Source organism: Fusarium phalaenopsidis (genome assembly GCF_050370095.1).
Source record: "Fusarium phalaenopsidis strain FUZ10S chromosome Unknown contig_32316, whole genome shotgun sequence".
NCBI classification, from domain to species: Eukaryota; Fungi; Ascomycota; class Sordariomycetes; order Hypocreales; family Nectriaceae; genus Fusarium; species Fusarium phalaenopsidis.
The window spans coordinates 872,396-897,697 of record NW_028145399.1 but is presented as its reverse complement, the minus strand read 5'-3'; the positions used below and the strand labels follow the sequence as shown (position 1 = coordinate 897,697).

General features: G+C 51.2%; 11 protein-coding genes across 11 annotated transcripts; 4 read left to right on the top strand and 7 right to left on the bottom strand.

The window, feature by feature from the left end:
* Positions 1 to 1,676: 1,676 nt before the first annotated feature.
* LRP88_11868 (amino acid permease-domain-containing protein) lies at positions 1,677 to 3,557 on the top strand (the record flags this gene model as incomplete). Its single annotated transcript, XM_083248282.1, has 7 exons — positions 1,677 to 1,996; positions 2,047 to 2,248; positions 2,301 to 2,342; positions 2,392 to 2,539; positions 2,589 to 2,694; positions 2,743 to 3,102; positions 3,152 to 3,557. 7 exons carry the CDS (start codon positions 1,677 to 1,679, stop codon positions 3,555 to 3,557), a joined length of 1,584 nt encoding a protein of 527 aa, XP_083095712.1.
* Positions 3,558 to 3,759: 202 nt separating this feature from the next.
* Positions 3,760 to 5,808, bottom strand: LRP88_11867 (HET domain-containing protein; the record flags this gene model as incomplete). Its single annotated transcript, XM_083248281.1, has 2 exons — positions 3,760 to 5,306; positions 5,355 to 5,808. 2 exons carry the CDS (start codon positions 5,806 to 5,808, stop codon positions 3,760 to 3,762), a joined length of 2,001 nt encoding a protein of 666 aa, XP_083095711.1.
* A 388-nt stretch (positions 5,809 to 6,196) lies between these two features.
* Positions 6,197 to 8,139, bottom strand: LRP88_11866 (multicopper oxidase-domain-containing protein; the record flags this gene model as incomplete). Its single annotated transcript, XM_083248280.1, has 3 exons — positions 6,197 to 7,289; positions 7,378 to 7,819; positions 7,872 to 8,139. The coding sequence occupies 3 exons, from the start codon at positions 8,137 to 8,139 to the stop codon at positions 6,197 to 6,199; spliced, it is 1,803 nt and encodes a 600-aa protein (XP_083095710.1).
* A 1,838-nt stretch (positions 8,140 to 9,977) lies between these two features.
* LRP88_11865 (Glyoxalase/Bleomycin resistance protein/Dihydroxybiphenyl dioxygenase) lies at positions 9,978 to 10,449 on the top strand (the record flags this gene model as incomplete). The annotated part of the gene is made up of 2 exons (XM_083248279.1): positions 9,978 to 10,276; positions 10,326 to 10,449. 2 exons carry the CDS (start codon positions 9,978 to 9,980, stop codon positions 10,447 to 10,449), a joined length of 423 nt encoding a protein of 140 aa, XP_083095709.1.
* A 125-nt stretch (positions 10,450 to 10,574) lies between these two features.
* On the bottom strand, positions 10,575 to 11,468 carry LRP88_11864 (2EXR domain-containing protein; the record flags this gene model as incomplete). Its single annotated transcript, XM_083248278.1, has 1 exon — positions 10,575 to 11,468. The coding sequence occupies one exon, from the start codon at positions 11,466 to 11,468 to the stop codon at positions 10,575 to 10,577; it is 894 nt and encodes a 297-aa protein (XP_083095708.1).
* A 279-nt stretch (positions 11,469 to 11,747) lies between these two features.
* Positions 11,748 to 12,959, bottom strand: LRP88_11863 (uncharacterized protein; the record flags this gene model as incomplete). Its single annotated transcript, XM_083248277.1, has 1 exon — positions 11,748 to 12,959. One exon carries the CDS (start codon positions 12,957 to 12,959, stop codon positions 11,748 to 11,750), a length of 1,212 nt encoding a protein of 403 aa, XP_083095707.1.
* A 495-nt stretch (positions 12,960 to 13,454) lies between these two features.
* LRP88_11862 (uncharacterized protein) lies at positions 13,455 to 13,940 on the top strand (the record flags this gene model as incomplete). Its single annotated transcript, XM_083248276.1, has 1 exon — positions 13,455 to 13,940. One exon carries the CDS (start codon positions 13,455 to 13,457, stop codon positions 13,938 to 13,940), a length of 486 nt encoding a protein of 161 aa, XP_083095706.1.
* A 638-nt stretch (positions 13,941 to 14,578) lies between these two features.
* LRP88_11861 (DUF3632 domain-containing protein) lies at positions 14,579 to 15,502 on the bottom strand (the record flags this gene model as incomplete). The annotated part of the gene is made up of 2 exons (XM_083248275.1): positions 14,579 to 15,066; positions 15,118 to 15,502. The coding sequence occupies 2 exons, from the start codon at positions 15,500 to 15,502 to the stop codon at positions 14,579 to 14,581; spliced, it is 873 nt and encodes a 290-aa protein (XP_083095705.1).
* A 337-nt stretch (positions 15,503 to 15,839) lies between these two features.
* Positions 15,840 to 17,412, bottom strand: LRP88_11860 (nucleic acid/nucleotide deaminase domain-containing protein; the record flags this gene model as incomplete). Its single annotated transcript, XM_083248274.1, has 3 exons — positions 15,840 to 16,729; positions 16,783 to 16,863; positions 16,917 to 17,412. 3 exons carry the CDS (start codon positions 17,410 to 17,412, stop codon positions 15,840 to 15,842), a joined length of 1,467 nt encoding a protein of 488 aa, XP_083095704.1.
* A 961-nt stretch (positions 17,413 to 18,373) lies between these two features.
* LRP88_11859 (uncharacterized protein) lies at positions 18,374 to 18,720 on the top strand (the record flags this gene model as incomplete). Its single annotated transcript, XM_083248273.1, has 2 exons — positions 18,374 to 18,422; positions 18,473 to 18,720. The coding sequence occupies 2 exons, from the start codon at positions 18,374 to 18,376 to the stop codon at positions 18,718 to 18,720; spliced, it is 297 nt and encodes a 98-aa protein (XP_083095703.1).
* Positions 18,721 to 19,640: 920 nt separating this feature from the next.
* Positions 19,641 to 20,632, bottom strand: LRP88_11858 (uncharacterized protein; the record flags this gene model as incomplete). The annotated part of the gene is made up of 2 exons (XM_083248272.1): positions 19,641 to 19,894; positions 19,948 to 20,632. 2 exons carry the CDS (start codon positions 20,630 to 20,632, stop codon positions 19,641 to 19,643), a joined length of 939 nt encoding a protein of 312 aa, XP_083095702.1.
* Between the last annotated feature and the right edge of the window lie 4,670 nt (positions 20,633 to 25,302).

Sequence of the window (25,302 nt, the reverse complement as noted above, 5' to 3'; positions counted from 1 at the left end):
TTGTGAGTCCCTGATCAGCCCTTCTGGGGTTAGAATCGGCACTTAGACTTGAGCGCGTAGTGTAAGGCGTGTTTGGTGTATATGAGAGTTCGTCAAAACCATTAGGATCGTCCGAGTCATCGCTGATAATGTGTGGTACCGGGAGGAGCATGATGTCCGCCTTTAACTCGAGGCGAATTTGAACATGGAAAAGGGAGAAGATGAAGTAACATTCAATATCTGGAAATATATCCTTTATAATATCTGGACTTTGTGCTTTGTTAGTAACACGATATGGTCTGATGGGTATCTATGCGGACGACGTGGCAGGGCCATTTTTCGAATGGCACTGGCGGGCCAGAGATGCTCATTTGGGAGAAGCTGCAAGTAACTGCAACCGATGAAAGTACTGAGAACGAGCGTTGGCCTTTGATTCATCGCCCGACTTCAACAATCGGACAGCTGAAGCGCTGGTGTAACCATCGCCACACTGGACCTGGTAGGTAATGGTGCTGGGCCGTTGGAAGTGTGGCTGCAATCGGTACTCGTAGGTCTTGGAAAATCGGGGATCGATGGAATCAATACTGGATGGCGCAAAAAGATGGAAGTTTGATGAAAAGAGAAAACGGTTAGTTCTCGCAAGTGAGTAGAGCATCAACTTGATGTGTCTGGACAGGTGATTCTGCAGCCGACCTGAACTGCGTGATAGACATGAACAGCGTGTCTTGCGTCATCATCAACCACATTGTCGTCTTGAACAATGACACTTGAGAGTTGACATTTCCGAAATCATGTGCTCATCGAATGCTCCTTCGGTGCTCGCTACGAACGGCGCGTGGGATGGACTCGACGTAAGCGAAGGCGACAATTTCGTTCCATTCCTTCTCGATGGTTGAAGAACGAGGTTTGGGACGAGCTCGGCTTAAGAAGAGTTGTCGGAAAGCGACGGCGACGTGGATATGGATCCTCGGGAGACTGGCATGACCTTTATCCACTGGAAATGCAGATGCCCAGAGTCGACGTAGGGCTTAGCTTGGACAAAACCGTTCGAGCCAAGACGGGAGCTTATGGTCTTGGGAGACAGGGGTTCATAAAGAGCCTCCTGTTGAACATCTCGTGAGTATTTCAAGAAGAGAGTCAAGGGCAATGTTGTCAACTGGTGAAAGAATGGCGACATCGTTTGTGTTTAAATACAGGCTGCCATATGGTTCAAGGTCCCAGTTTTCAGAGCAATCTATTACCTACACTCTCCCGGTCGATTGGAAACGGAGCACGGGGCAGACGAGCTTTTCCTCTTGAGATCGGCCCGTATGCTACGTGTGTGGCTACGGCACGGCCGAGCCGACCATCGCTGTGACGTTACCAAAGGATCGGAGCCCTAGCAGTGCTAAGTTACTGCCTGGTGATCCTTGGTCTTTTACTGCACCTTCCGCCTTCTGTCTAGCGGATGGAGTGACGATCGCATCTGACACGGTCTGTTACATAACGAACCATGTCTTGGAGGTTACTTGCAGTGTAATCTGGGATATCTGTGTGGGTTTGCCTCTGAGCACGCAATTCCTCGTGCTCTGCCTTTTTGGGCGTTGGAAATGGGGATTTTCAAAGTCAAATACATGAGGTTTTCCAACAACAATATGGGGTTCAATATCACGGTCCAGACTCTGACATGTCTTTTATTGTTTAACTGATCAACAACAATGGCAATAATCAACCCAGACTCAAAAGATCCCGGCAAAGATGATGTCGAAAACTCGGCAGACCACGTTGGCCGGGGTCCGACCCAGTCTGACCTGCTGCGTCGCTCGCTCTCGGCGCGCCAGGTCCAGATGATTGCCATCGGAGGCACGATCGGTACCGGTATGTTCCTGGGCACGGGAAAGTCCCTGGCCACTGGCGGACCGGCCTCGATCCTGATCGCGTATGCCATTGTGGGCTGCATCGTGTTTACTACCATGTTGAGTTTGGGAGAGATGGCTGCTTTTATCCCCGTCGCTGGTAGTTTTTGTACTTTTGCAGGGTTAGTAAAAGTTTGATTCTAGATGTGATTGGATACTGACGAATGAGTAGACGCTTTGTTGATGATGCTTTTGGCTTTGCTCTCACATGGAACTACTGGTTCAACGATGCCGTATCCACAGCCTCTGACCTGGTCGCTCTGCAGCTCATTCTGCAGTATTGGACCGACAACTTTCCGGGATGGGCTCTCAGTTTGATCTTTTGGGTTGTGTTGATTGGTGTCAATATTATTTCTGTGCGAGCATATGGCGAGGTATGTTTGAGACATGGGCTTAGCACGAGGACTCTTTACTTACAAAATGCAGCTCGAGTATTGGCTTAGTTTACTCAAAGTCATCACCATTGTTGTAAGTATCAGAACGTAAATGGCAAACGGCGGCCTCTAATATTCCCTAGGTCTTCATTGTCATGGGCATTGTCGTCAACTGTGGTGGAAATGTTGACGGAAGATACATCGGAGGTGAAAACTGGCACCTCCCAGGTGCCCCTTTCGTGGGCGGAATCGGTGGCTTTGCCTCTGTTTTTGTCACTGCCTCATTTGCCTGTAAGTGCCCTGGCTAATACGTGCCAATGGCATCCGCTAACACCAGCAGACGGAGGAACTGAGAGTATCGCCATCACGGCTGGTGAAACGAAGGATCCTACCAGGAACCTGCCCAAGGTGGTCAAGAATGTCTTCTGGCGTATTATTCTTTTCTAGTATGCTATCCACGGTATTATCCAGTGTCTCGATGCTAACATTCGCAGCCTCCTCTCCGTTCTCCTAATCGGCCTCAACGTCCCATATACCTACCCCGACCTCGACTCCAAGGAAACCCGTACCTCACCTTTCACTATCGTCTTTGAGATGACCGGCGCCCACGCAGCAGGAAGTGTCATCAACGCCGTCATTATGACTAGTGTTCTCTCGGCTGGAAACCACGCCCTCTTTGCTGGCGTGAGACTGATGTACACTTTGGCTTTGGAAGGCCACGCACCCAGGGTGCTGGGAAGATTGAACAGAAACCAAGTTCCCTGGATAGCTGTCCTAGTAACTGGAGCTGTTGCTGGTCTCTGCTTTGGCTCTAGCTTTATCGGCGCTGGTCAACTCTGGTCTTGGCTTCAGAAGTGAGTATCTCCATACTATTCATCTTGAACCCCATCTAACTCCTCGCAGCATTGTCGGCGTGTCCAACCAGCTGAGCTGGATTTCCATCGGCATCACATCCATCCGCTTCCGCTCCGCCCTCAAAGTCCAAGGAAAAACGCACCTCCTCCCCTTCCGCAACTGGACCTATCCCTATGGCCCATGGTTCTGCGTCATCCTCAACAGCTTCCTCGTGCTCGTCCAGGGGTGGAGCTGCTTCAGTCCCAAGTTTGACGGCGTCAGCTTTGTCAGCTTCTACATTGAACTTCCCATCATGCTCATCATGTACCTGGGCTGGAAGTTTGTGAAAAAGACAAAGACTGTTAAGCTGGAGGAGATGGATCTTGAGACGGATACTTATACTATTGAGGAGAAGGTTGAGGAGGTGACAGGGTGGAAGGGCAAGGTTAAGAGTGTGATTACTTGGTTGTTCTAGATGTTTACACATTAGAGGAAGATGTCTCTAGTTGGATGGGACCAAGGCGTCTAATTATCCCGTACAATTATAATATATACCAAGCCTATTTCTTTCAACGCCATAATTTCGAACCCCCCGGCTCCCTGAGATACCATAATGAATGACATGTGATTCTAATTGCTTTCCCAAACGCCCAAAAATTTATAACACGACCCGATAACTAGACCAGGAGGATGCGCGATGACCACTTCCTCTTGATGGGATATCCAACAAAAGACCCCAGACGAACGTACTTTTTATACTCAGCCAAGGTCTGATAGGCTGACTGCAGCAGTCTGCGAGGCGGAGATCCCATATCATAGGCCTCTACGATGATGAGTCCTGAGCTTGGTCCAAGGTATAGAAACCAGACATCCACCAACTCAAGAGGACTATTCTCATCTCGTCGTAGTCGGTGCTGACTTGGCACTATGCCATCACTGTCTAGATAAGTCTTCATCGTCGTCGGCAAGTTCGTCCAAGGACTGAAATTATCGTAGCCTCCGTAGTAGCTCCCTGAGGCCGACAACCTGATCGTCTTGACACTGCGAAGGTACCCATTGATCAGTAAACCTTCGTCCTTGGCCTTGGCCTGGATGTATGTCGGGTCGGCGCCTTTGAGAAACGTGATCTGTCCATCTACAGATGCCCAAGACCATGACGGTGCACAACGCTTCGTCCGGCAGGTGTAGACTCGTATCCCGTCAACAGTATGACTGCGGTGTTCCCACAAGAGTGACTCTGCGAGCTGATCCATCCATACTCCGTAGAGGTAGTCTGTTGGTGAGCCGTGCTGTGCTATCTTTGCGAGTCCTGCTATGACTGGGAACCTGTCGTTCGGACACGTGAGGCCGTTTTTACTGTATTCGGCCACGATGGATTTCCAGTTGGCTCGGATGTTGCTTGGTACATCGCTTTCCGAGACTTTGCGAGGAAGAGGTTCGCTTTCCATGAGGCCTTCTCGACACTGACATGCTCGACATCTCCATGAAAGCTCCCCCTTTTCGTACGAAATGGATCTGACGCAGAGGAACGACTCCTGAAAGAGCCATCCTCTCCGATGCAGCGGTTCATTCAAAGCATGAGGCTCTATAGGATTAGCACAGCGGCCGAGATAGACCGTGTCTCGGCCCTTCTTGTTTGCTGGAAACTCGTAGTATGAGCGGGAGAGGTTGTCTCGGTCACAGAGCAGTCCTTGGTGAGCATCCTCGCATGAAGACGCCGCTATCGTTAAGAAAGCGTAGCGGAATATGGTTCCCATTTGCTGTGCTTGCACGTCCCAGTCTTTGACAGCTTCTTCTTCTGAGCCTTGGATGATGCAGAAGGAGTCGATCCACACGTAACGTACATTGAGACGCCTGGTAATGATGATGGTGTCTTTAATAATCTCTGAAAGCTTGTCGAAGGGGATTCCCTGCTCAAGCTCGGATTTGTTTGCTGGGGTCAGGGCAAAGAATGGCTTCGGCCCCCAGCAATAACTAAGAGCGACGTATCTCCCACGCTGGTTGGGAGCTGTGGTTATCAGCTTGGGAGATTCAGAGCCGTCGGAGGGTCCAACGTCGATCAATCTAAGAGGTAGAGGTGACCTGTAATTTGATGGACATGTTCCGTAGTGCTTGAATAGACAATCCGAGATCCATTGCTTGGCCAGGTCGAAACAAGCTGGGGACCCAGAATTGGTCTCGATCTTTCGGAACTTGACACGACATCTCATGTCTTCAGGTTGTCCTAGAAAAAATGAGCATTTATATAATGCCATAGCGATGAGGAACTTACCGCGTCTAGGGTCTGCGTATAAGACGATACGGCCCCGAGTCACCCACGGCTTGGCATCTGGTGGGCCGAGATGCGAAAGACCCGAAAAGTCGAGGGCCCAACCCAAGTCTTCTCGCTTTTTCTTACTGACAACTATCACGTCGATCTGCTGCACTGGTGTCTTGAATGGGGGGTTGCAATACAGGGCGATGACGGGGTCGTCCATCGTCTGGATCTTGGCGGTGCGGTTCTTGAGGGACCACCATACTAGAAAGCATAGGTAGCATTCGTTTTCGTTTTCAACTTTTGCTTCTTCTAGAGTTTGTTTCACGTCAATGTCCAAGACGTAGCCGCGGCCTGTAATGTCGCATAGTGAAGCATTCCTGCATCCAGGACAGGGCTTTGCGGAGGGGTTGCGTCGAAAGACTTGGCCGTTCATAGCCGACGGCTTCAGTATGGCTGATGGTTCTTCCATGGTTGAAGAGTCTGTGGTATCAATTCCTAAGCGAAGGAGTTGATCTCGCAGGACCCTGTACAATAGTCTCAGAGGTTCAAGTATTGGTGGCCTCCGCTATGACATAGAGCACCATTACATTTGCGGACATGAAACAAGATGGACGGATTCGTAAACGAGGCTGTGAAAAGAGGAGGTAGACTTCTCATGACCTGAATTCATGGTGGTCAGCACTGCCTCGCTTTCCACACTCGACTGGGTTTAGTGGGCAAGCCATCTGCAGCCTCGACAGCTGAGCACCCGTAGCTTCACAGCAAAGTCGCACTCTTATTTATGTGTCCAAAGTTAAAACAATATGTATTCAGTAATAATGATGTACTAGACATTTAGAATTTAAACATTTTGTACTTTAGTGGTGCCACTTCTTCCCACGTGTCCCCTGACGGCCAGGGGCGTACTCTTCAGGAACGGTTGGCCAGTGGTCGACGCCATCTTGGATGACCATCATCATGCCTCCTACCATGTGGTTGTTGATATGGCAGTGCAGAAGCCAGGGGCCTGGGTTTCTGGCGTGGTATCGGACTACCACCCAGGTCACGTCCTTCTCTGCGGGAAGGGAGGTGAAGGCGTCTCTCCGAGGAGGGTTGACGATGTTGAATTGGTCGGGGATCTCCTTCATGGCTTCTTCAACTGAGCTCCATCTGAAGACGCCAGTTCCAGAACCGATTTGGTACATCTTTGTGCCGTGCTTGTGGATGGGATGCGGCGGCTGGGGAACCATGGATGCGACAAAGACGAGGTCGACCCATTGGTTCAGCTTTGTCGAGATGGTCACATTGTTGTTGACGTATGGCATCGGGTTGAACAGTGTAGGCTTCTGAGCATCGAGCTCATCAGACATGAGTCGCGTATCGTTAAGCGCCCAGAGATACGTCGCGCCATCGATCTTCATGCTCAGGTTGAAAGTGACATCGGCAGTGGGCGAAATGGGATCCGGTGGGAAGGGATAAGCTTTGTTCTGCTCGAAAAAGACAACGTCCTTGGACACTGGCAGACCAACGAGGTTGATGTATGCCTCGGCTTCTTGAGCCTCCCCGTACCCGTCGACCGAGAGGATGCCGTATCCCGTGATGAGCTGCGGCGCGCTGTTGGCATTGAAACGCATCTTGAAATCTCCCGACTTTTCAATCTTGACAAAGACGGAGTACCTGTCGCCGTTTGTGACTGTGATGGCCTGGACCTTTTGGGGTTCGATGTAGGAGCCGTCCATAGCGTAGACCCAGAGCTCGTGGCCGTCGATGGAGAAGACGCCGGTGACAAAGTTGATTGCGCCGACAATGTCAAAGGCAACCCACTTGGCTGATTTGTGATGCTTGTTGGAGACTTTGATGACTTCGATTTGACCTTTGGTTTCTTTGCAGCCGGAAAATGTTCCTGGGAGGAGGGCGCTTTCATTGCCTCCACCTCCGCCGAGGGCCAAGAGAGCAGCAGCAGGTAGACAACTGAGAACTGTTAGTGATTGACCTTTGAATGGTAAAGCTTACTAACGCCTTGTCAGTCATGGCGCCGTTGGGTACGGCACCAAGGTACGCCTTCTGCACAGGGTTGAGATTGGCTTCCACTTCTTCCTTGGGAATGCACTCCACCCTTCCCTTGCCATTGAACAGGATAGAATCATAGCACGAGTCCTCAACACCAGCAGCAAGTGTCATATCCCACTTCTCATTCGACGTAAGATGAACAAAGTCCGCGATGACAATTGGCTTGACACGCTTCTCGGCCTCCTCCAAGGCGCAGACAGTCTCGTAGTCATCCGAGATGAGATGGAAGGGGTTCGGATCGTTCTGTCGAGGGTGGATAACAATGGGTCCGTAGAGACCGTCTTCAATCTGACCCTTGAAGTGAGAGTGGTACCAGTAGCTGCCGTGTTGCGTTGCCTGGAACTTATAGGTGAAGCTGCATCCCGGTTCAATGGGAAGTTGTGTCACGCCGGGGACGCCATCCGACCAAGGGGTTCCCTTCATCTCGATGCCTGAACTTGGTCAGTGATGTTAATTATAGGTCGATGTTTACGAGGCGCATACCGTGGTAGTGGATGGTGATGTTCTCTGGGGAGTAGTTGTGTACTCGCACGACAACCCAGTCGTCTTGGTCAATCTCAAGGACGGGACCGGGAGATTGGCCGTTGACGAGCAGCATCTTTCCGGAGAAGCCATCGGGAGCATAGTCGTCCCATGTTATCTTGAGGTCAAACTCTTTGGTCTGTTTCCAGTGACCACTGGCTGCTACAGAGGTGAAGAAGGAGTGGAGAAGCAGAGGGAGAAAGACGAGGTAGGAGATAAAAGACACCATCTTGGCAATAGCTACCAGACTAGAGGAGTTGCGTGAGAGGAGTGGTCTCAACCGTCGATCTGCGGGATGCTCGCCATGATATTATACTCACTGCACCCGTTGGACTCCCCGTCATTTCGTTCCATTCCATTGGGTCTGTCTCTCTGAGTGTTGCTAAGCGAACCTTTTTACGGCTTACATGGCGCCGAGTGTTGTTGGGCTGCGCCGCCATGTAGCATCACCAAGGGATGGGAAAAAGTGCGCGAGTGAGACCTTGCCATTTCGTATCAGAGAAGCCAATAGAGACAATCTCTCCTTGTCGCACAGGCGGTGTCTTGTTCTCTGCCGCCGTGGGGTCAGTACTAGACCATGACCCCTTTCAGCAATTATGTGCGCGCATCTGGCGGGCGGCTATTGGATGTTGATGTGCTTTTGGCTGAGGTGAGCTGAGATTGACGTGTCTAGAGGGATGTAGATCACAATGGAGCAAGCGAGGGACAAGTTGACAGCTGAAAGACATGTTGGCAGCTGAAGGTTTGCCGTGTTGGGAAGCTGGATAGCTCGCTTAAGAAACACCAAGGACATGTTATCTTGGCGACTTTTTGGATCCGGGGAATACGAAAATTGACGAGAGACATTGGCGGATAGGGCTGTGTTGGGTTTGGGAGGTCATTGGCTGTGGGATACGGTTCAGTTTGTCATACGTGATGGAGTTTATTTTATGCAGACTTGGCATAAAACTAGAGTATTACCTCAGCCAGGGGAAACGTTATTTAGAGGGTTGACTCGGCCGAGCGAATAAACGGCTGTCAGCAGTGAGATGGGATCGACGTCAGATTACCACCCATTCGGGATAACCGTGGATGGAGACGAGATACGAGCTGTGTAGATATACAGCAAGATGTAGATCAACTGTTCACGAATGTTTATGAACGGCACTGCTCAATGTCCGGCACCCGATGATCCGAAGGGTCGCACTCCGAACGGCATGGGTAGGCTCGATAGTCCGGGCAATCTTACAAGGATACAGCCCCATCCTTGCCAAGTATCACCGTGAATCTGCATCCTCAGGGCTGAATCAGTCCAAATCTTGGCCATTGTCATCTTGACATGAGGAGGACTATGAATATCCTGCAAACATTCTCTTCAACAGGATGAGAGATCTCTCATCTCACCTCCTTGGCTTACAACATCACCTTTAACGGCATGAGAGAGAGGACCTTGGCTTACAACATCAAACATGGTGCTTACTCCCCACGGCCTTGAACAAGCACCGCTTACCGCTCCTAATCAACCCCACACTCCACTGTGTGATGTATCCCAGGTTATTTCACCTCTTCAAGGCGTGACTCATTCACGCGTCACCCAGTCGGGGCGAGTCTGTCGCGAACACACGTGCCCTGAACAGCGGTGGGCGGACTTCCCCTCATGTCCGGGCCGGGTAGATAGCTTGACGGCGCGGATATTGAGGGCATAAGATGAACGCCGTGGCGGTAGTTCGAGGTCCGGATAGGCTGCGGCGTATCATACTGTGGACCAAATGGACCAGACACAAGTGTTACTCTCGTGTTGGATCCTTAACAGAATATCGAGGTTTAGCATAACGTCTACAATAACGCCCAAACATAATGCTCATCGTTGTATCTGGCCCTTTTTTGGCACGTAACCCCATTTTATTGAACGGCGATCACTCACATGGTCTTATATTGGAGACAAGTATCACCGTGAATGCGTTGCTGTGGTTGAAATACTTAAGACCAGCCATGTCCCATCTCCAACTTGAAAACAATCTTCATTCACATCAATCAAACATACCAATTCACTAAACACTTCAATCAATCACTTCCACCACCGTAATCATGGGCATTGGACACCTTGGACTCCCCGTCGGCGACCACTACGCCGAGATGCGCGACTTCTACAAGGCCATCCTCGCCCCGCTTGGCTACACGATGAAGATGGAGGCGGAGACTGACAACGGTCACCCGTTCTGCGGCTTCGGCGTTGAAGGCGCTGGAATAGAGTTTTGGCTCGGTGGTGGTGCTAAGGGTGGTCTCCAAAAGTATGACGGCAAGCTTGAGGGCCGTGTTGCGCCTATTCATGTCGCTTTCAACGGACAGAGTCGCGAGCATGTTGATGAGTGGTATGAGGCTGCCATGTGAGTTGAGAACCCTATTTGAGAATGAACAGGACTGATGATTGAGTAGCAAGGCTGGTGCTGTGGACAATGGAAAGCCGGGTCTTCGACCGGAGTACATGCCTGGCTACTACGGCGCCTTTGTCCTCGACCCTCTGGGAAACAACATCGAGGTTGTTCACTTGACATTCTAATTTTTGACACTGAGGTGTGAACGTGTGGAGATGAGCGAGGAGTATGGAGTCGAGGTGATGAAATGGAGGCGTTGCTAGTTGTCGTGCCGATAAGATGTAAATGAACAAATTGTCTCAGACCCTTCTTATGAATCAAACGTCTGAATCTGAGGATTCTCGTGAACTGTGGGAATACCATCTCTCAATAACCACCATCCAATCACCTCTGGAGGATAGTGATCAGTGTCATGTTCACGGTCCTGCCATCCATCACCAGGTTCTGCCTCCTCCCCAAAGCCCTTTTCAATATCCTTTTTGACCTCTTTCCACGTCACCATCATTGAGTTGAGTCCATTGTCGTGCCTAATGTCGTTGAGAAGCTGCACTCGATCGGCGCCCCGATTCCTTGTGTTCTCCCACGGGATCTGTGTGTTCTCCGGGAGCGTGATGAGGATGGCTTCATAGTTTTGTGCTTGATATGGTTCTCGTCCCCACATCATGCCGCCTTTGTGCCGCAGCATCGGAAGAATGTAGTTGACAGTCCGCATCCGCGGCATGTGAACATACAATGTCTCAATCGCCGCCCTCCAGTATCGAGAAGTTGTCGCGCCTTGCCGGGGAGTATCCCGAAAGAAAGCGCGCCATTCAACACCAACGTTGAGAACCTGGTCCAAACCACAGATGGTCATGCTCCCCAGGTTCGGTTTGAGCTGGAGCATATTGCGCTGGTTCCGGTCAAAGTAGAGCATGTCATGTTCCGTGTTGAACCAGACACCAGGATCATTCCCATAGGGCGAGAGGAAGAAGCCCTTGCGCAACGCAACGGCACGGGACTCCTTGCAAGTAGACAATGCCGCTGGGAGAGCGTGGCGGATGTGGAAGCGAAAGAATTTGGCCGGTCTCGATGCTGCTTCTTCCTGAGGGCGCCTTGAGACTCCTTTCACATGAAAGACTCGACGAGTGGGGAGACTAAACTCCCAGACGAGATCTCGTAGCTCAGGTGGGAGGTCATTGAACTCGAGGTTTCGTGGAGCGTCCATTTGACAAGGCATGATTGTGCTTAAATAAAATTTATCAATTGAGTAAAAAATAACTTGCTGAACAAATTTAACTCTATAGTTGATTAAGAGATCACACGCGCGTTATAAACTCGTCGACTCTAAGGCACCGACATTTCGCGATACCTTCTTTTTGAGTCTGCCTGAAAAGCCTCGTCATCCCCGTAACCATGGAAACAGGCAACTATATGGCTTGAAAACTAACTCCAAATTTGGTGGGTATATTAAAAAAAAAAAAAAAAAAAAAGTAAGCAGAACCGTTCAGCGCCCGCCGCCATACTGAAACGGGCTGTCGGGCTGCGCCTCGTATATGTACAATGTGCTGTTGTGCTGGTCCGGCATTAGGTACAGCCTCAGCTTTCCGTCTTTTACGCTAACGTCCATTGGATTTTGAGTCAGTCTGACTCCTAGGGCGCTTTCTAGGTCGATGGGGACTTCGGCGAGTGGTGTCATTGTCGCGACATCTACGAGCGCGATGCCGCCTAGATTGTACCCGCCAATGGTGGCGACGCCAGAGCAGAGCATAATACTCTTTCCGTTGTAGAATCTGCTGTGGCCGAGCCACTTGCAGTCTTGGTAGTCGACAAAGTAACTCGGGTTTCGGACAACACGCTCTGGTTCGGGGCTCGCGTCGCAACCCGTCTCTGCACTCTTGAGGCCCCATGTCGAGGCATTGCGTCCTCCCCAGTTGAGAGCAGTGATGAGATGGTCGCGGGTGTCGTGGACCACGCCTCCCAGATGATCCCCATAGTTAAGTACCCTCTCAGGTACCAACGTGTTTGGGTCTGTCCGATAAACGTATGCCGTGCTGTTGGGGCGGTACTGGGCGATGGTTCCCCAAATATACTGGCCATCAAAGTCGATCCCTCCATTATGATATTCATCATCGCCTTCTTGTGTGATGGTCGCATCGGCAACAAGCCTTCCCTTTCCATTATAAACCATCAAATGGGCCAGTCCTTTTCCAGGTGTTCGGTCCGTCCCGTTGATAATCTTTCCATACTTTTCGGTAGGTTCGGTCCAATGGCCTGAACTGACCACGTAACGGTCATCACCCAACCGCACCATCCCTTCAGGCTCAAACGTGTCTCCCTCAAAGGTGATGTTGGCAATGCTCTTCCACACTGTGGATCGACCGAGGGTCTGAAAAATATGAATGATTTGCTCTCCATCTGATGCCGCATGAGCCGGAGGCAGGGGAGTAGGTGCCAATGGCTCCTCCATGTGAAGGGAGATATTCCTAGCCATGGCCAAGGCCGGGCAGACTGTAATTGCGTTTGAAAGCTTCATATCTGTGGAACCAAGATTGAATAGAAAGTTTACAGGTGATGCAAGCATAAAGATGGTCAGGACGATGAGGAGCGGCGCCGTCACTTTAAGTGCCGTGCTATCCCACCAGGACTCGCCCTTGGGAAGGGCACCCTCGTCCCTCATCCGGCGGCGATCAGCAGTTGGCTCCGCATCTTCGGGCATGCTTGAAGCCTTGGCTCGATGCGATTCGATGTGACGATTGCGTGGTTGAAGCAGATTGTGGAAGGTCGAGGAGTGACCAAGGAGGCGAGTGGGCCAACTCCATGGTTCGGCGCTGTCACGTGGTGCGGGGCCCCGATCTCCGATGTTCCGGCAGTCTTCCGGGATTCGAATCCAAAGACCCACCTTCCGGGGCCGTGGATGCCGGGGTATGTCCGGGGGTTGCTACAAGCTCTGTGCTATTGCTGGGATGGCAGAATCTGGTCAAGTTGCTTCTAAGGGAAGTTTTGAAGCATCGTGAAGGTAATTGTGGCCGTATGCTGCATATACTTTCCGGTCATGCTTCGAGATGCGAGGAAGAAGTCTCGTAGAAAGGTATCTGTGCCGCCCCAACGGTAGACATGTCTTCAATCCTAATATATAAACAAATAATTGTTTCGCTTAGTTTACATTGTTTTTCTTCGTCTACATTTTCTCTAATATGTAACCACCGCAACAATGACGCCCCAGACTATCAAGACACGATTTCTCATCCTCTCTGATACTCATGGCACACTGCTGCTTGAGAACAGAAAGCCTGAAGAGACTGTCGATGTGGTTTTTCACTGCGGCGATCTTACCCAACACTCCAAGCTAAAGGAATTTCGAACAGCCATCCGCCTCCTCAAAAACATTGATGCTCCACTCAAACTGGTCATCGCCGGCAACCATGACTTTACCTTCGATACTCCCACGTTCAGGAGCAAGATTGAGGAATTTCGGTCTTCTATAGACAAGAAGCTCGTAGAGCGAGAGTATGGTGCTTTCGGAGAAGCACGAAAGCTTCTTGATGAAGCAGCAAAGGGGGGTATCACGTTCCTCGATGAAGGCACTCACCACTTTACCCTAGCAAACGGAGCGCACTTGACAGTCTATACAAGTCCATACACCCCGTCTATCAATGATTGGGGTTTTCAGTACGATCCCAGACAAGGCCACGAATAGCCAATTAAAAAGGACGTCGACATTGTCATGACTCACGGGCCCCCATTGGGCATTTTCGACCTGCAGGGCAGCCGACGGATCGGGTGTCCTCAACTATTTAGAGCAGTCGCAAATACAAAGCCCTTAATGCACTGCTTCGGACACATCCACGACAACTGGGGTGCAAGGTTGGTGCGATGGCGCGAAAAGATTCCCAATCCGCCATCACATTTCACAGTTATTAAGAATAAAGAGTCGGTTACAATAGAGACTTCCAGGGCTCTAAAGACTGCGAGATTTGACACTGTCGAGGTGATCCTGGAAAAGTACAAAAGGGTGAAGAAATACGAAGCGGACAGCTATTGCGAGACAAGACACTCCGGAGGTGCCAAACACCCTTTGGAGCGCGGTACCCAGACACTCTTTATGAATGCGGCTATTCAAGGAACAGAGAATGATCCTTTTCACTTTCCCTGAGTTGTTGAGCTTGATCTTCCCAAGTCCAAGGGCTCCTGCTATAGTTGCTCGCTTTAAAGGCTAGAAATTGACTGGCTACTGTTCTTCAATTCAATGTCTAGTAAGGCTCAGAACAACAAGATAATTAGGCTCATGATTCGATTTAAATTCTCTTCAATTTCAATTAGGTGGTTGCTTCAGTGCTACTGGTCAATGTCTTGCTGCTTGACCCGATCCATCGCTTCCAAAGCCATCCGGGAAACCTCTCGAGTCCTCTGCGGAAGACTTTCCATCTCTGCCAGACGAGCCCATTTCTCCCTCCAAGCTTTCCATTTGTCTCCCGGAGCATCTTTCTCCTTGGCCAGAAGCCGACGTTCATGTTGGCTCCACACGCTGTGTATGTCCTTAGCGTCAGGGTCAACTCTCACGAGGCAAAACAGCTCAGGTGCCGCGTGTATAAAGAGCTGAGCGGCTGCTTCGATGCATATAGGATCAGTCACATGGTCCCTCTTTTCGATATCTCTCATCGTGATGTATCCAGCTGTGTCGAAGGCTGCACCGCACAAGGCGATTATCCTATCGCCGGCTGAGGCGAGCCGAGCTGCGAATGTGTTGGCACTTATCCACTCTGCTTGACGTCTCTCACGCTCTTTGCCTTGAGACTTTTCGATCAGGTATTGTGCGCCGTAGTCTATCCAGCTGTGTCAGTGTGTATGTCCTTGAGGTATCAGTTTGTTCCTACGGTTATAGTCATCAGCCCAGCTGCTGGTCAAGTCTGTAAGCTCCCGCCAAAAGAAGCCATCGTCAAAGTCCATGAACCCTTCTCCTTCACCAGTGGGTTCCTCTTCCCGTGGAAGGGTACGGATTCCCTGCAAGATAGAAATGATAGTGGGCTGGGCATCGACTAACCCGACAGCGGTCGTGATTAGAAGGGTCCAGAGCCCTCCCAGCCTCTGCTGCAACTCGAGGGGTGCCGATGAGGCTGACGGATATGCTGTCAACACCTGTGTCGCTTCCTCAATGGTTGTTTGTCCCTCGATGCATGTTTTCAGGACATCGATTTGGTCGTGCGAGATGCAATAGCCCTTTAGTTTTGGCGTAGCTCTGGTGAAGAACTCTTCGGCCATCTTCAATACCGTCCGTGTCGTTCAAGACTATGATGAAGATAAAGAATAGATTGATGAGTCGAACAACAGCCAGTGACGTAACTTTATGATACTCGTTGGAGAGATGGTTGCCTTGCAGATGCCCCACGTGAAGGATCTTGGGGGATGAGGAAAGGATTAGCGCTCACTTAGATCTTGCTCAGTCACTCGATACTTTGAATAGAGATATCACATTATTTCCATTGCGGACTGCCCTTTCACGATCCATTTTCCGCTGTCACTATCAATGTCCCTTCGCCACAAAGATGGGACAATCCTGAAGCACACACAGCACACACCCATAGACACTCCATCCCTCTCAGTCAAAGTCCCCAGCTCTATCACTCAAGTCCATATGCCCAATCATGGAAGTCAGGTCCTCGAGATCAACAACCGAGCCCGCAACAGTCGACCTCTCGGGCATCGCGGCAGAGTACGTGAACGAGTCATCGCCCTTGTAACTTGACGTCCCCTTTCTGGATACGATATCGAATGCTTCCTTTCGAACCTTTTCCAGTACCCTGTCGACCATGATCTGTCTCTTTTGGATACCCGTTTCGCCTTGGGACTTGAGCACGTCGGGGAAGCGCCAGTGAAGGTACAGATTTCCGTGTGATGGTCGATGTCCGACGTTTGGGACATGGTGCAGTGTGAAATAGTGATGGCACAGCTTGCAGGTTGGCTTGCTGCTCCCAATATACATCCACTCGTTGAAGAAGAAGCGTGGCTCCAGGAAGCCTTGTTTGTCGAGATGATCGAGAAGCAGCACCTCGGCGTGCACAATGGGCCGGAAATTGGGGTCCTTCCAAACCCCCATGATTAGGTCGTCCAGTTTGAACTTCTGCAGGTCGCGGGCAAACCGCCTGAAGGTGTCAATCATCTTCTGCTTCCTAGTCATCCTCCCGACGATGCCGTCGGCAGTCTGGCTCTTGTTGCGAAAGGGCGCCTCCATCCGCTGACTCGACTCGATGAATGACACTTTGAACTTGTCAAATAGCCCAGGCCATCTGACCTTTGCAGCCAGAATGAACCGCACTGACTCGGAGTACGCAGTCGTGCGGTTGATCATGTGCTGCAGGTCAGACCAGCATTCTTGGCTTGGAACTCCAAACTTGCGGCCTTCTCGGGCTCGCTCTGCCATTATCTTGCCTTCCGGTGAGCGGCAGAGCTGTTCGAGTAGCTTAACAGCCCTAGTGCCTAGATGCACAACTATCCGACAGGTTAGCTTTGTTGGTATAGCAGAATACTTGGGTAAGGCTTACAGTGGTGCCTGGAGGTCGTTCTAGAGGTGTCAAAGTCGATAAATTTGAGGAGCTCCGAGAGCTTAGTTGCGAGCCTCGTGTCTTCGGAGAAAATGTTAGAAGCTTAAAGTAATACAAAGTTATCAGGCGCTCACCTTCATCGTTGTTCGTGTCTTGGCAGGAACCTCGGCACTTGGTTGCCCTGTCAGATATCTGACGAAAGTAGTACTCGAGCCTCGGTCGATTGAACCATAGGACATCGGAAAGAAGTTCCCTCTTGAGACTGGCTAGATCTTCATCGGGATCCCCAACTTTCCCAAGAAGCTCCCTCACGTACTCAACCGTAGTCTCCAGCTCCTCGCGAGTTCTCTGGTTGGAGGCGAACCAGTAGTGAGCAGCACCGTCCTTCTCTTCGTCCTTCTCTTCATCCTTCAAGACGCAGAACGAAGTAATGGTCGCCCCATAGTTACCTTTCTGGCTGTCACAAATGTGTCCCAGCTTGTAGACAAAGGCTTGGAAAAGCTGCCGCGGATCCGTTGTGTCAATTGTTGCATCAAAGTCTCTAGGCGGAGCTGCCTCCCTCTCGGTAAAGTTGAGGGCGTTTAGAAGGACGGCAGGTTCGTAGAACTTGTGGATGCCCCTGACAGTCATGGGAACGGTCTCTGGAGTAATTGTTAGCGGAGCCAAGCCCTTGATGTTTGGTAGGGTCTCTCGCCTGGTTCAAGCACAGCGGGAGACATGGTGAGGATAGTAGTTGATAGTACGAAAGATTACGGCGCAATTCGATTGGTGGAGTTGGTAGGAGGCTTGTAGATGGACAATTGAGATTGTTTATTCCCTCTTGACACACCAAACATCTCGTCCTATTTATCTTGCACAACCCTCCGCCCCAATGCCTCAACTCGACTTACACAGCAAAGATCAAAGCGACATCGCAAACCCGCAGCGAACAATTTGGAAGCAATTCGAACGAGGGGTCGGCCGTCCACGTCACTCACCTACAGCAGCTGAGTCCATTTCCTCTGGGGGCCTTCCCACCAACTCGTCAACCCAGCCCAATCACGCCTGCAGCCCCTCCCCCAGCAAGGCGACCAGGCTCTTGGGCATCGACCAACAATGGTCACTGTTTCTTACACTTACAGATTTGCGCTGTTGGAGATCCGCAATTGAGGCTTTTGCGATGTCCGAGCTAAGACAATCGCAAAGCCGGGCGAGGGAGGCCGGCAAGCTTAAGACTTAAGAGGCAGACTTGAGAGGCAGACTTGAGTTGATGGACGATTGGGGGCCAAGCAATGGGCATAAAAGCCTGAGGCATTCCTGTTCTAGGTGTTCTCTTTTATTCTCATAGTCAAGAAGCAATTGATCTATTAAGACACCGAGTCTCGATACAATTGCTCATCCTCTGTTGTTCGTTTGGTGTTAGTCAAGCACCAGTTTGCCAGCGCTGTGAACGGTCAGCTCAAAGCGTCTCATTCGACAAGGCCACTCTTCATCTGAATGACACTGCAGTGAGCTTATTGGTTCGTTTCATCCGGTCTTTTGTTCGTCCCCGTTCATCCTCCCCGTGGAACTAATAGCGAATTCCCAGGTCACCAGCATTCGCCTGACCAAAATGACCTCGCTTTTTGGTGACATTGACATACAGAACCTCTCTACAGAGGGTACAGACAGTTCTTTTTACTAACTCGCATTCGTGCTGACGTCTGGACAGAACTCAGGTCAATGGTCCCTGATCCCCCGAATGGAAATCTTACCTATCAGTATGCCCAAGCTTGGAGTGATCCCCTTCCTGCTCATCAACAGGAAAACAACGCTCTTCAGTCCCCAGATTTCTATCCACACTCAGCAGAGAACTCTTCCTACGGTAGCCCCCAGCACACCTTTGATGCCAGTCCCAACCCATACACCAACATCGCCGTCGCCGGATCCTTCGCAGCCACTCCCAGTTTCGCGACTTAGTCAACAGACCAAGCTAGTACTATCGGCCTCGATATCCATGCAAATGGTTTGGCTGATCCTCATGCGGGAAGTGTTTACAGGATTCAAAGCAACGGTTGGGAAAGCGGTCAATCTGGTGGCAACAGTTCGGACGACGATGGAACAGGTGAGTATATGACATTGAAAGCATTTGTTATTGTAAACCTGACTGACAAAGTGATAGACTCGGATTACCAGTGGTGCTGTGACGAATGGCACAAGAAGGGTCGTGATCTGAAGCAAGTCTCCTCCCAGTCCTTCACTTATCCAGGTAGTTACTAATACGCAGCAGCCGTCACAACTGGAGGAAGCACGATCACAGGTTCCGGTGCAAGTTTTACGAGGATTGCGGTGAGATATCAGCAGACAAGAGAGACCTCAACCGACACTACTGGTCTCATCACAAGAAATATGCCATAGCCGCCAAGCTACCACCTGTGGAAGGAAAGTGTGAGGCTTGTGGGAAGAAGTACAGCAGGCAGGATCACGCCACGCGCCATCTCAAGAAGAGTTTAAAGTGCCGTAAGAAGCTAGGGCTCTGAGAAGACGTCCTGCCTTCCCACGGTGCGGAAAGCGTCTTGACTTGGCTCTGATATTGGTTGGTTTCTTTGTGTGTGTTTAGCAATGGGTGTGTTTTAGTATTCAGCGCTGGCAGTTTAGCCATAGTTAGTGTGTTCAGTGATTTCATTTCATCAGACTACACGAGAATGTATCTATCAATCTGATTTCCTTTCATTTTACCCAGGCCTCGTCGTATCTTCCCGAGTTGATAGCTACTGCTCTCTGTGCCCTGTGTCATCCTTTATCTCGCTCATATTAGCGTATAATCAATCACCCTTGGCCCTCCACCCTCCGCCTCCATGCTCACTCTTGTGTTCACCAGTACACTCATATCGGCGCAGTCAAATCTGGCTCTTGTTGATGTACTCGGCGAGAATAGCCGGGCTGAGCGCGATACCCTCCAGCTTAGCCCGAAGTTCCTCCTTAGGCGCAGTCGCAACGATCTGGCGAATCTTTGTCGAGCTAGGGGGGTCACTTGGGCGGAAGCTGATGTCGCAGGGCAGGAATCGGACAGTGCCCTTGGGCTTGCGCTGTCGCCGGCAGACAGAAATGCTGCTGAGCTTGGCAACAGCAGCCGAGATAGCTTCTTCGATAGCTGTTGGGTCATGTCAGCTTTGTTTCTTTGTTCTCATCTGAGAGACTACTCACCTGCGGCTGGCTTGCCTCGAAGTCTGGCTCGGACCTGACCTTCCAGCCTGATACGGTCGAAAGCAAGTCTCTCCCACATGAAGCAGCCAGGAATCTGGCGAAGCGTGTTGGGGTATCTAAAGTCGACAGCGCGGGAGATGTCGCTAGTGATACAATCGGCGCACTTCCAATACTCAGGGTTGCACATCCCTCCAGCTCCGATCACGTCAGGACCACCTAGAAGGATAAATTTGAGGTCGATGCCATCCTTTCTGACCTTTCCGGCAAGCTGAGTGCGGAAGGTCTCCCACTCTGACTCGGATTTGTCGTAGATCCAAACCCAGTTGACTGGGATGCCAGTGCCGCGCCAGAGGTTGACGCGCTGCTCGCGAGAGAGGATCAAGGGCTTCCCCTCAGTGCAGAGCTTGTCCTTGAGACGATCTTCATCAGTCATGATGACGATGGCCGCGACGATGTTGAGGTCATCGCCCGCGTTGTTGAAGACGTGCTGGAGCAGCTTCAGATGGCCCTGGTGAGGTGGGTTAAAGGAGCCAGGGAAGAGAATAATGCGGTTAACGCCTCGAGGGCGAAGGATAGGGGCTGCGGCGGCGCTTCCATTGTTGAAAGGCCTGTTGGTCAAGGCAGAGGCGTCTTTGCCTTGGAAGTGAATCGCTTCAGCGTAGTTGGCGAGGGGTCGGAAAGCCATCGTCACTGTCGTTGTTGTGAAAGCCATCGTGATGAAAAGGAAGAAAGAAGCGAAAAGAAGAAATGGCAGACTCGATGTTTTTATTTTGGTGCCTAGCAGCTTGCAGTGAATACGCGACAGTGAATGAGCTGCCAACCCAGGGGAGCAAACGGAAGTGAATGATTAATGCAATGCATGGAGCCGCACATTCACTTGCGCCTGCCCTAGCCGGTCATTTTCATCCTATTCCAGCAAAAAATCCTATTATGATATGATACGTTTGTTTCCGGGATGAAAATGGTGTTGAGCATGTTTGACAAAGAAATGCCTGAAAGGGGCACAACCAAGAGTATGAGAAGAAGCAGCAGGTCTTTCAATGAGCGTACTGTCAAAGGATGGGTGGCTAGGGTGATTTCCCAGAGCTTGTTGGCTGTGAATTCAGTGGGCGCCCAATGGTCTGAAGGCTTCGAGAATGTGAAGATAATGCTCTCATGTTGTTGTAGAACGCTTCCCAGGAACAGCCAGACTTGGATCCAAAGGCGGATCTCGTCATTCTGTGGGCTTCGCCTGAAGAAGCAAATGCGCTTCCATGCCGACATGTTGAGTAGTGTGTGTATATATATCTCTGCGTTGTTGTTTGTGGATGGACTCAAGGGTTGATCCAGCATCCATTCCCACTCCTCTTTCTCGTTGGGGCGGTATCAAAGCCCAAATATATAGATTACGCCTCCAAGTTCTTGAGGGCTGAAGGGCTGTTGGATTGCGAGACGATGTATCCGTGTTGGTCCTGACAGGTCAATCATGTCCGACTCCCCACGGGGGTGGACGGTCGTGAATCGATATAATATAGGGTTCCCCAAGGTCCAGAGACGACCGGTCTTCGATGCTGAGAACGACATGTTATTCCCACTATTGCCATTGAAGCATCGCGTATATAATGTCGTCCTCGCATGTTGATCGCACGCTATCAAGCCATGGTTTGGATCAAGTCCGTTCCATGGTCGCGGACTGTGGTGTAATGTCGCCCTCATCCTTTCGTCGGGAATCACCTCCCAGGATTGGTAATTCTCGATTCCGCATCCCTTCCCATGTCACCCCAGCATACTTGACCCCCAGCATCTGGTCTGCTTGTTTAGTTTCGCTGTCCAGCTGGTTCGATAGGATAAACAGGTCACGCCACAGAGATTGACTTATTCGGTCGCTACCCAAGACCTACCGGAGCGGAGCTCATATGGCTTTGCAGCCTTCCATCGCCGTGGCTCTCTTTCGTCAGCCGCTTGCGAGCGGCGACCTGGATTAAGTGTTTCGATTCGTCCTTTTCTCGACCAATCTTAGCGAGTCTCTGTTTGTCCGCTGCTGTGTACTCACTCTGTTTATATAGTACCCAAAATTAACTGGGATGCCGTCGATTCGCCGATGTCAGCATACTGTTGAGCCCTTGCCTCCCCGACTGGAAGAGGACCAGTTTGTGTTATGGTTCAAACGCGACATCTTGGGGGACGTCCAGTTGGCCCGAGGGTGGAAGGGAGGTCGTTCCCGACAACCCTCCCCGACCTCGCGCCACAACTTGACGACCGGACTCGAGTTGTGCTCACTTTGCACCCCGGTGAGGGGGCGGTCATCTGCCAATCCGTCCGCCTCTTCCTGAGTAAGGAGAGTCTGGGCTGCTCGAATCCGGAGAAGGCTCCCTCGTGGTCTCCCGGTTCACTTGGGCTTGAAGGTTGTAAACCTTGGTGTCTCCGCTGGCGATAAGCAATAAGATGTTAATAGCCGCCCAAGTACCAATAAATTGCCCAGATAGTAATGGAGAATGTGACATACCAGTGTTTTCATCCGAGGTCTCTGTTGACCACGAGACCCAGCCAACCCAGCTCGTTTGGAATGAGGTCAGGCTAGATGCTAGATGGAACGCTATATAGAGGTGACCAAATAGTCTCACTGATTACTGAATTGCTGAAGTTGGTGAGCAATCGCTATGGCCATTCTAGCTGAATCATTTGAGGCTCTGCTCACCTCTGATTTGGGCCATGACCCAGGAGACCTCCCTGCTGGAAGCTCAACTTCTGACGGCCTACCCATCAAGTGACCGCTCAGGGAACACCGACATACATTTATATATAATTGGTGAAAAGAATGCTCAAGAGACCAGTTCAGAACGCGCGAGTTCACCGGGTTCTTATACTTTGCGCGGAGGGCCTTGCTTCCTTTAGGGTAGGCTGATGTTGCTTGCACTCGCAATCAAACACATAACCGGGACAAGGCAATTGCTTGTATGATCACGGATACATTGCCAAGCAAAGGACCAGATGAAATCATACTCCCTGGAACAAATAGAAGGCAAAGCGAAACATAGTTTCCGATGTTATTTGCCATGAAAGGTCTAGAACTCCACGCGCATAAACACCGTGATTTATCGTTGCTGCAGCATAAATCAGATAATGAAAGACAAATCTTGCAATACCCAACTTCATGCATCAATCTATGGACTTATACGAAAGGATTCACAAACCCCTGCCGGTACTTGGTGAGACGGCGCCCTACGATCCATGGATGGGTTCGGTTCATCGATTGGCAAGGCAAGGTCCCGTCTTTTGTTAGCCACCACCACCATCCAACAACGGATGGAAGCCACAGGCACCCGCTGATCGAGCTGCAGTGATTGGCGCACGCCATGAATCCACTGCATGGCAAAGATACTGTACCTACAATGAAGCGGATAGGCGCAGAGTGAGGGTTTAAGGGACGTTGCAGTTGTCGCAAACAATCAATCAATGTGCATGGATAGCCGAGATGGCTGGGACAGCCACAGACCTGATCCTGATCTAGGCGGTGAAAAAGAAAACAAGACGAATGGTTTCTGGGCTCGGCTCATTTCGCTGTTCCCATTTATGGAAACAGGCCAGGGGCGGGATACCGACATGCCAGCACTCAGCCAAAAAGGATATGGGGTAACGTCACTCCAAGTCATGGCAGAGATAACATGACAGGGTTAGCTAGCGAGCGATCCGCGAACGGGACCTTTTCCCCGACCGGGAGGGAGGACGTAGCGTTGGATCTATCATTATCATTAGACCATTGAGATGGGATATCAGAAGTGCTGACGCTCATGATGGGTATGGCCTGGTATCATCGTGAAGAAGCCGGGAATACCAACGGCCATGACCAGGCCGCACAAAGTCTCGTCTCGGGAATGCGAGGGGAAACAGAAGTTTGGTTTGGCGGTGGGACACATGACCCTTGCGCTGGAGGGCATTTCGCTTGCCTCTTATTCGTCGGCATGACGAGGTCGACGGCAGACAAGGCGTTGAGCTGGGCCCATTTTTAGCTCCGAAGCCTTTTGGAGTTTTTCTGGTCTCATGGGGTCACCGTCACCCACCTCACCATGATGAGGTTTTGCAGCCATCAAAGAGTGAAAGAGAGTCGTATCCTCGACGGACGGCCCTTCTTGTCTCACCGCGGGATCGGCGACGGGACTGCTGCGCTTGCATGGCCCTGGCCTTTGAGTGACGCGATGACCCGAGAGCTGGAAAGACGAGAGCTCTGGACCTTGTCGCACTCGGGCAGCTCAAGCTTGAGCTCCAGCGCGTCAGCAGCGAGCGTGTCCATCTATCGGCTGCAGCCGTCCTCGGCTCGGGCGAGTATCGTCGAGGCCTGTGATGCTATGCTGCTTCTCCTGCCGGTGCTATTGCTCCGTCAATAAGTGCCGCTGAATCAAGGCCCCCAGTTCAGGCGGGCAGACCGTGTTTCTCTCCAGCCATCCCTCCATCCATCGACAACCTCCAACCAGCCATGCAACAAACGCATCGGCAGGGTCTTTGCTCATCGTGTGTGTGTCACTCGCCCATCCATGTCTCACTGCCCACTTAGCGCCCACCGCTCCCCTCCCCTGGTCCTGCCCCATGCCCACCGATCCCTGTCTATCCCTGTCCATCCCGGCGACGGGTCCTGGCTCTGCGCGCCCATGCCATCACGAGTTAGACTGGCCTGGCACACACACGCACACACACGGTATTCGTACAGTACAGGCATCGTCCGTCTGTCTGTACAGACCCGGCACAGGCGCAACGACGAGACGATCCATTGGGCGGGTGAGCTGCTTGGTTGGGGTCACGCTCCGGCCAACGCACATCTTGTTCTTGGAGGTGGTGTTTTCCGATCGCGTGTGCGGTTTGTCGCAGGCAGTTGAAGACCTGGAGATTCTGCCTCCTGCAAAGAATAGGCAGGCACAAATCGGTTTCGAGATTTCCCCCAATCGTCGTCAGTATCACGTTGTTTACTGTACTGCTCTGCTCGACCTGGCACGTGTCGCCGTGGTCCCTTGCGTTGTTTCGGCGCGCTCTGAATCCAACCTTTGCTCTCTCCAAGTTCTTGATCTTGGCCAGCCCAGCTGTTTGCGCTCCCCGCGCTGCTGCACCTGCTACCTCTATCTCCTGCATTTCGCGCTGTCCCGCCCTCTCGAGGTGGATGAGCTCGATCAAGACTGACAGACGGCTTGGGGAATAGCTTCCCCAGCGGCCACTCAGTAGGCGCCAGCCATCTCGTTGGTGCGGCCTACAGCTTCAAACCTCACAGAGTGGGCACCTTTTTTTTTGTGTATTTTTTTTCTTTCCTTCTCTGGGGCGTGGGAGATTTTCCGGGGTGGGCATTGGGTGGGAACCTGAAGGGAATTTTGGAGCTAAAAAATTGGCGCC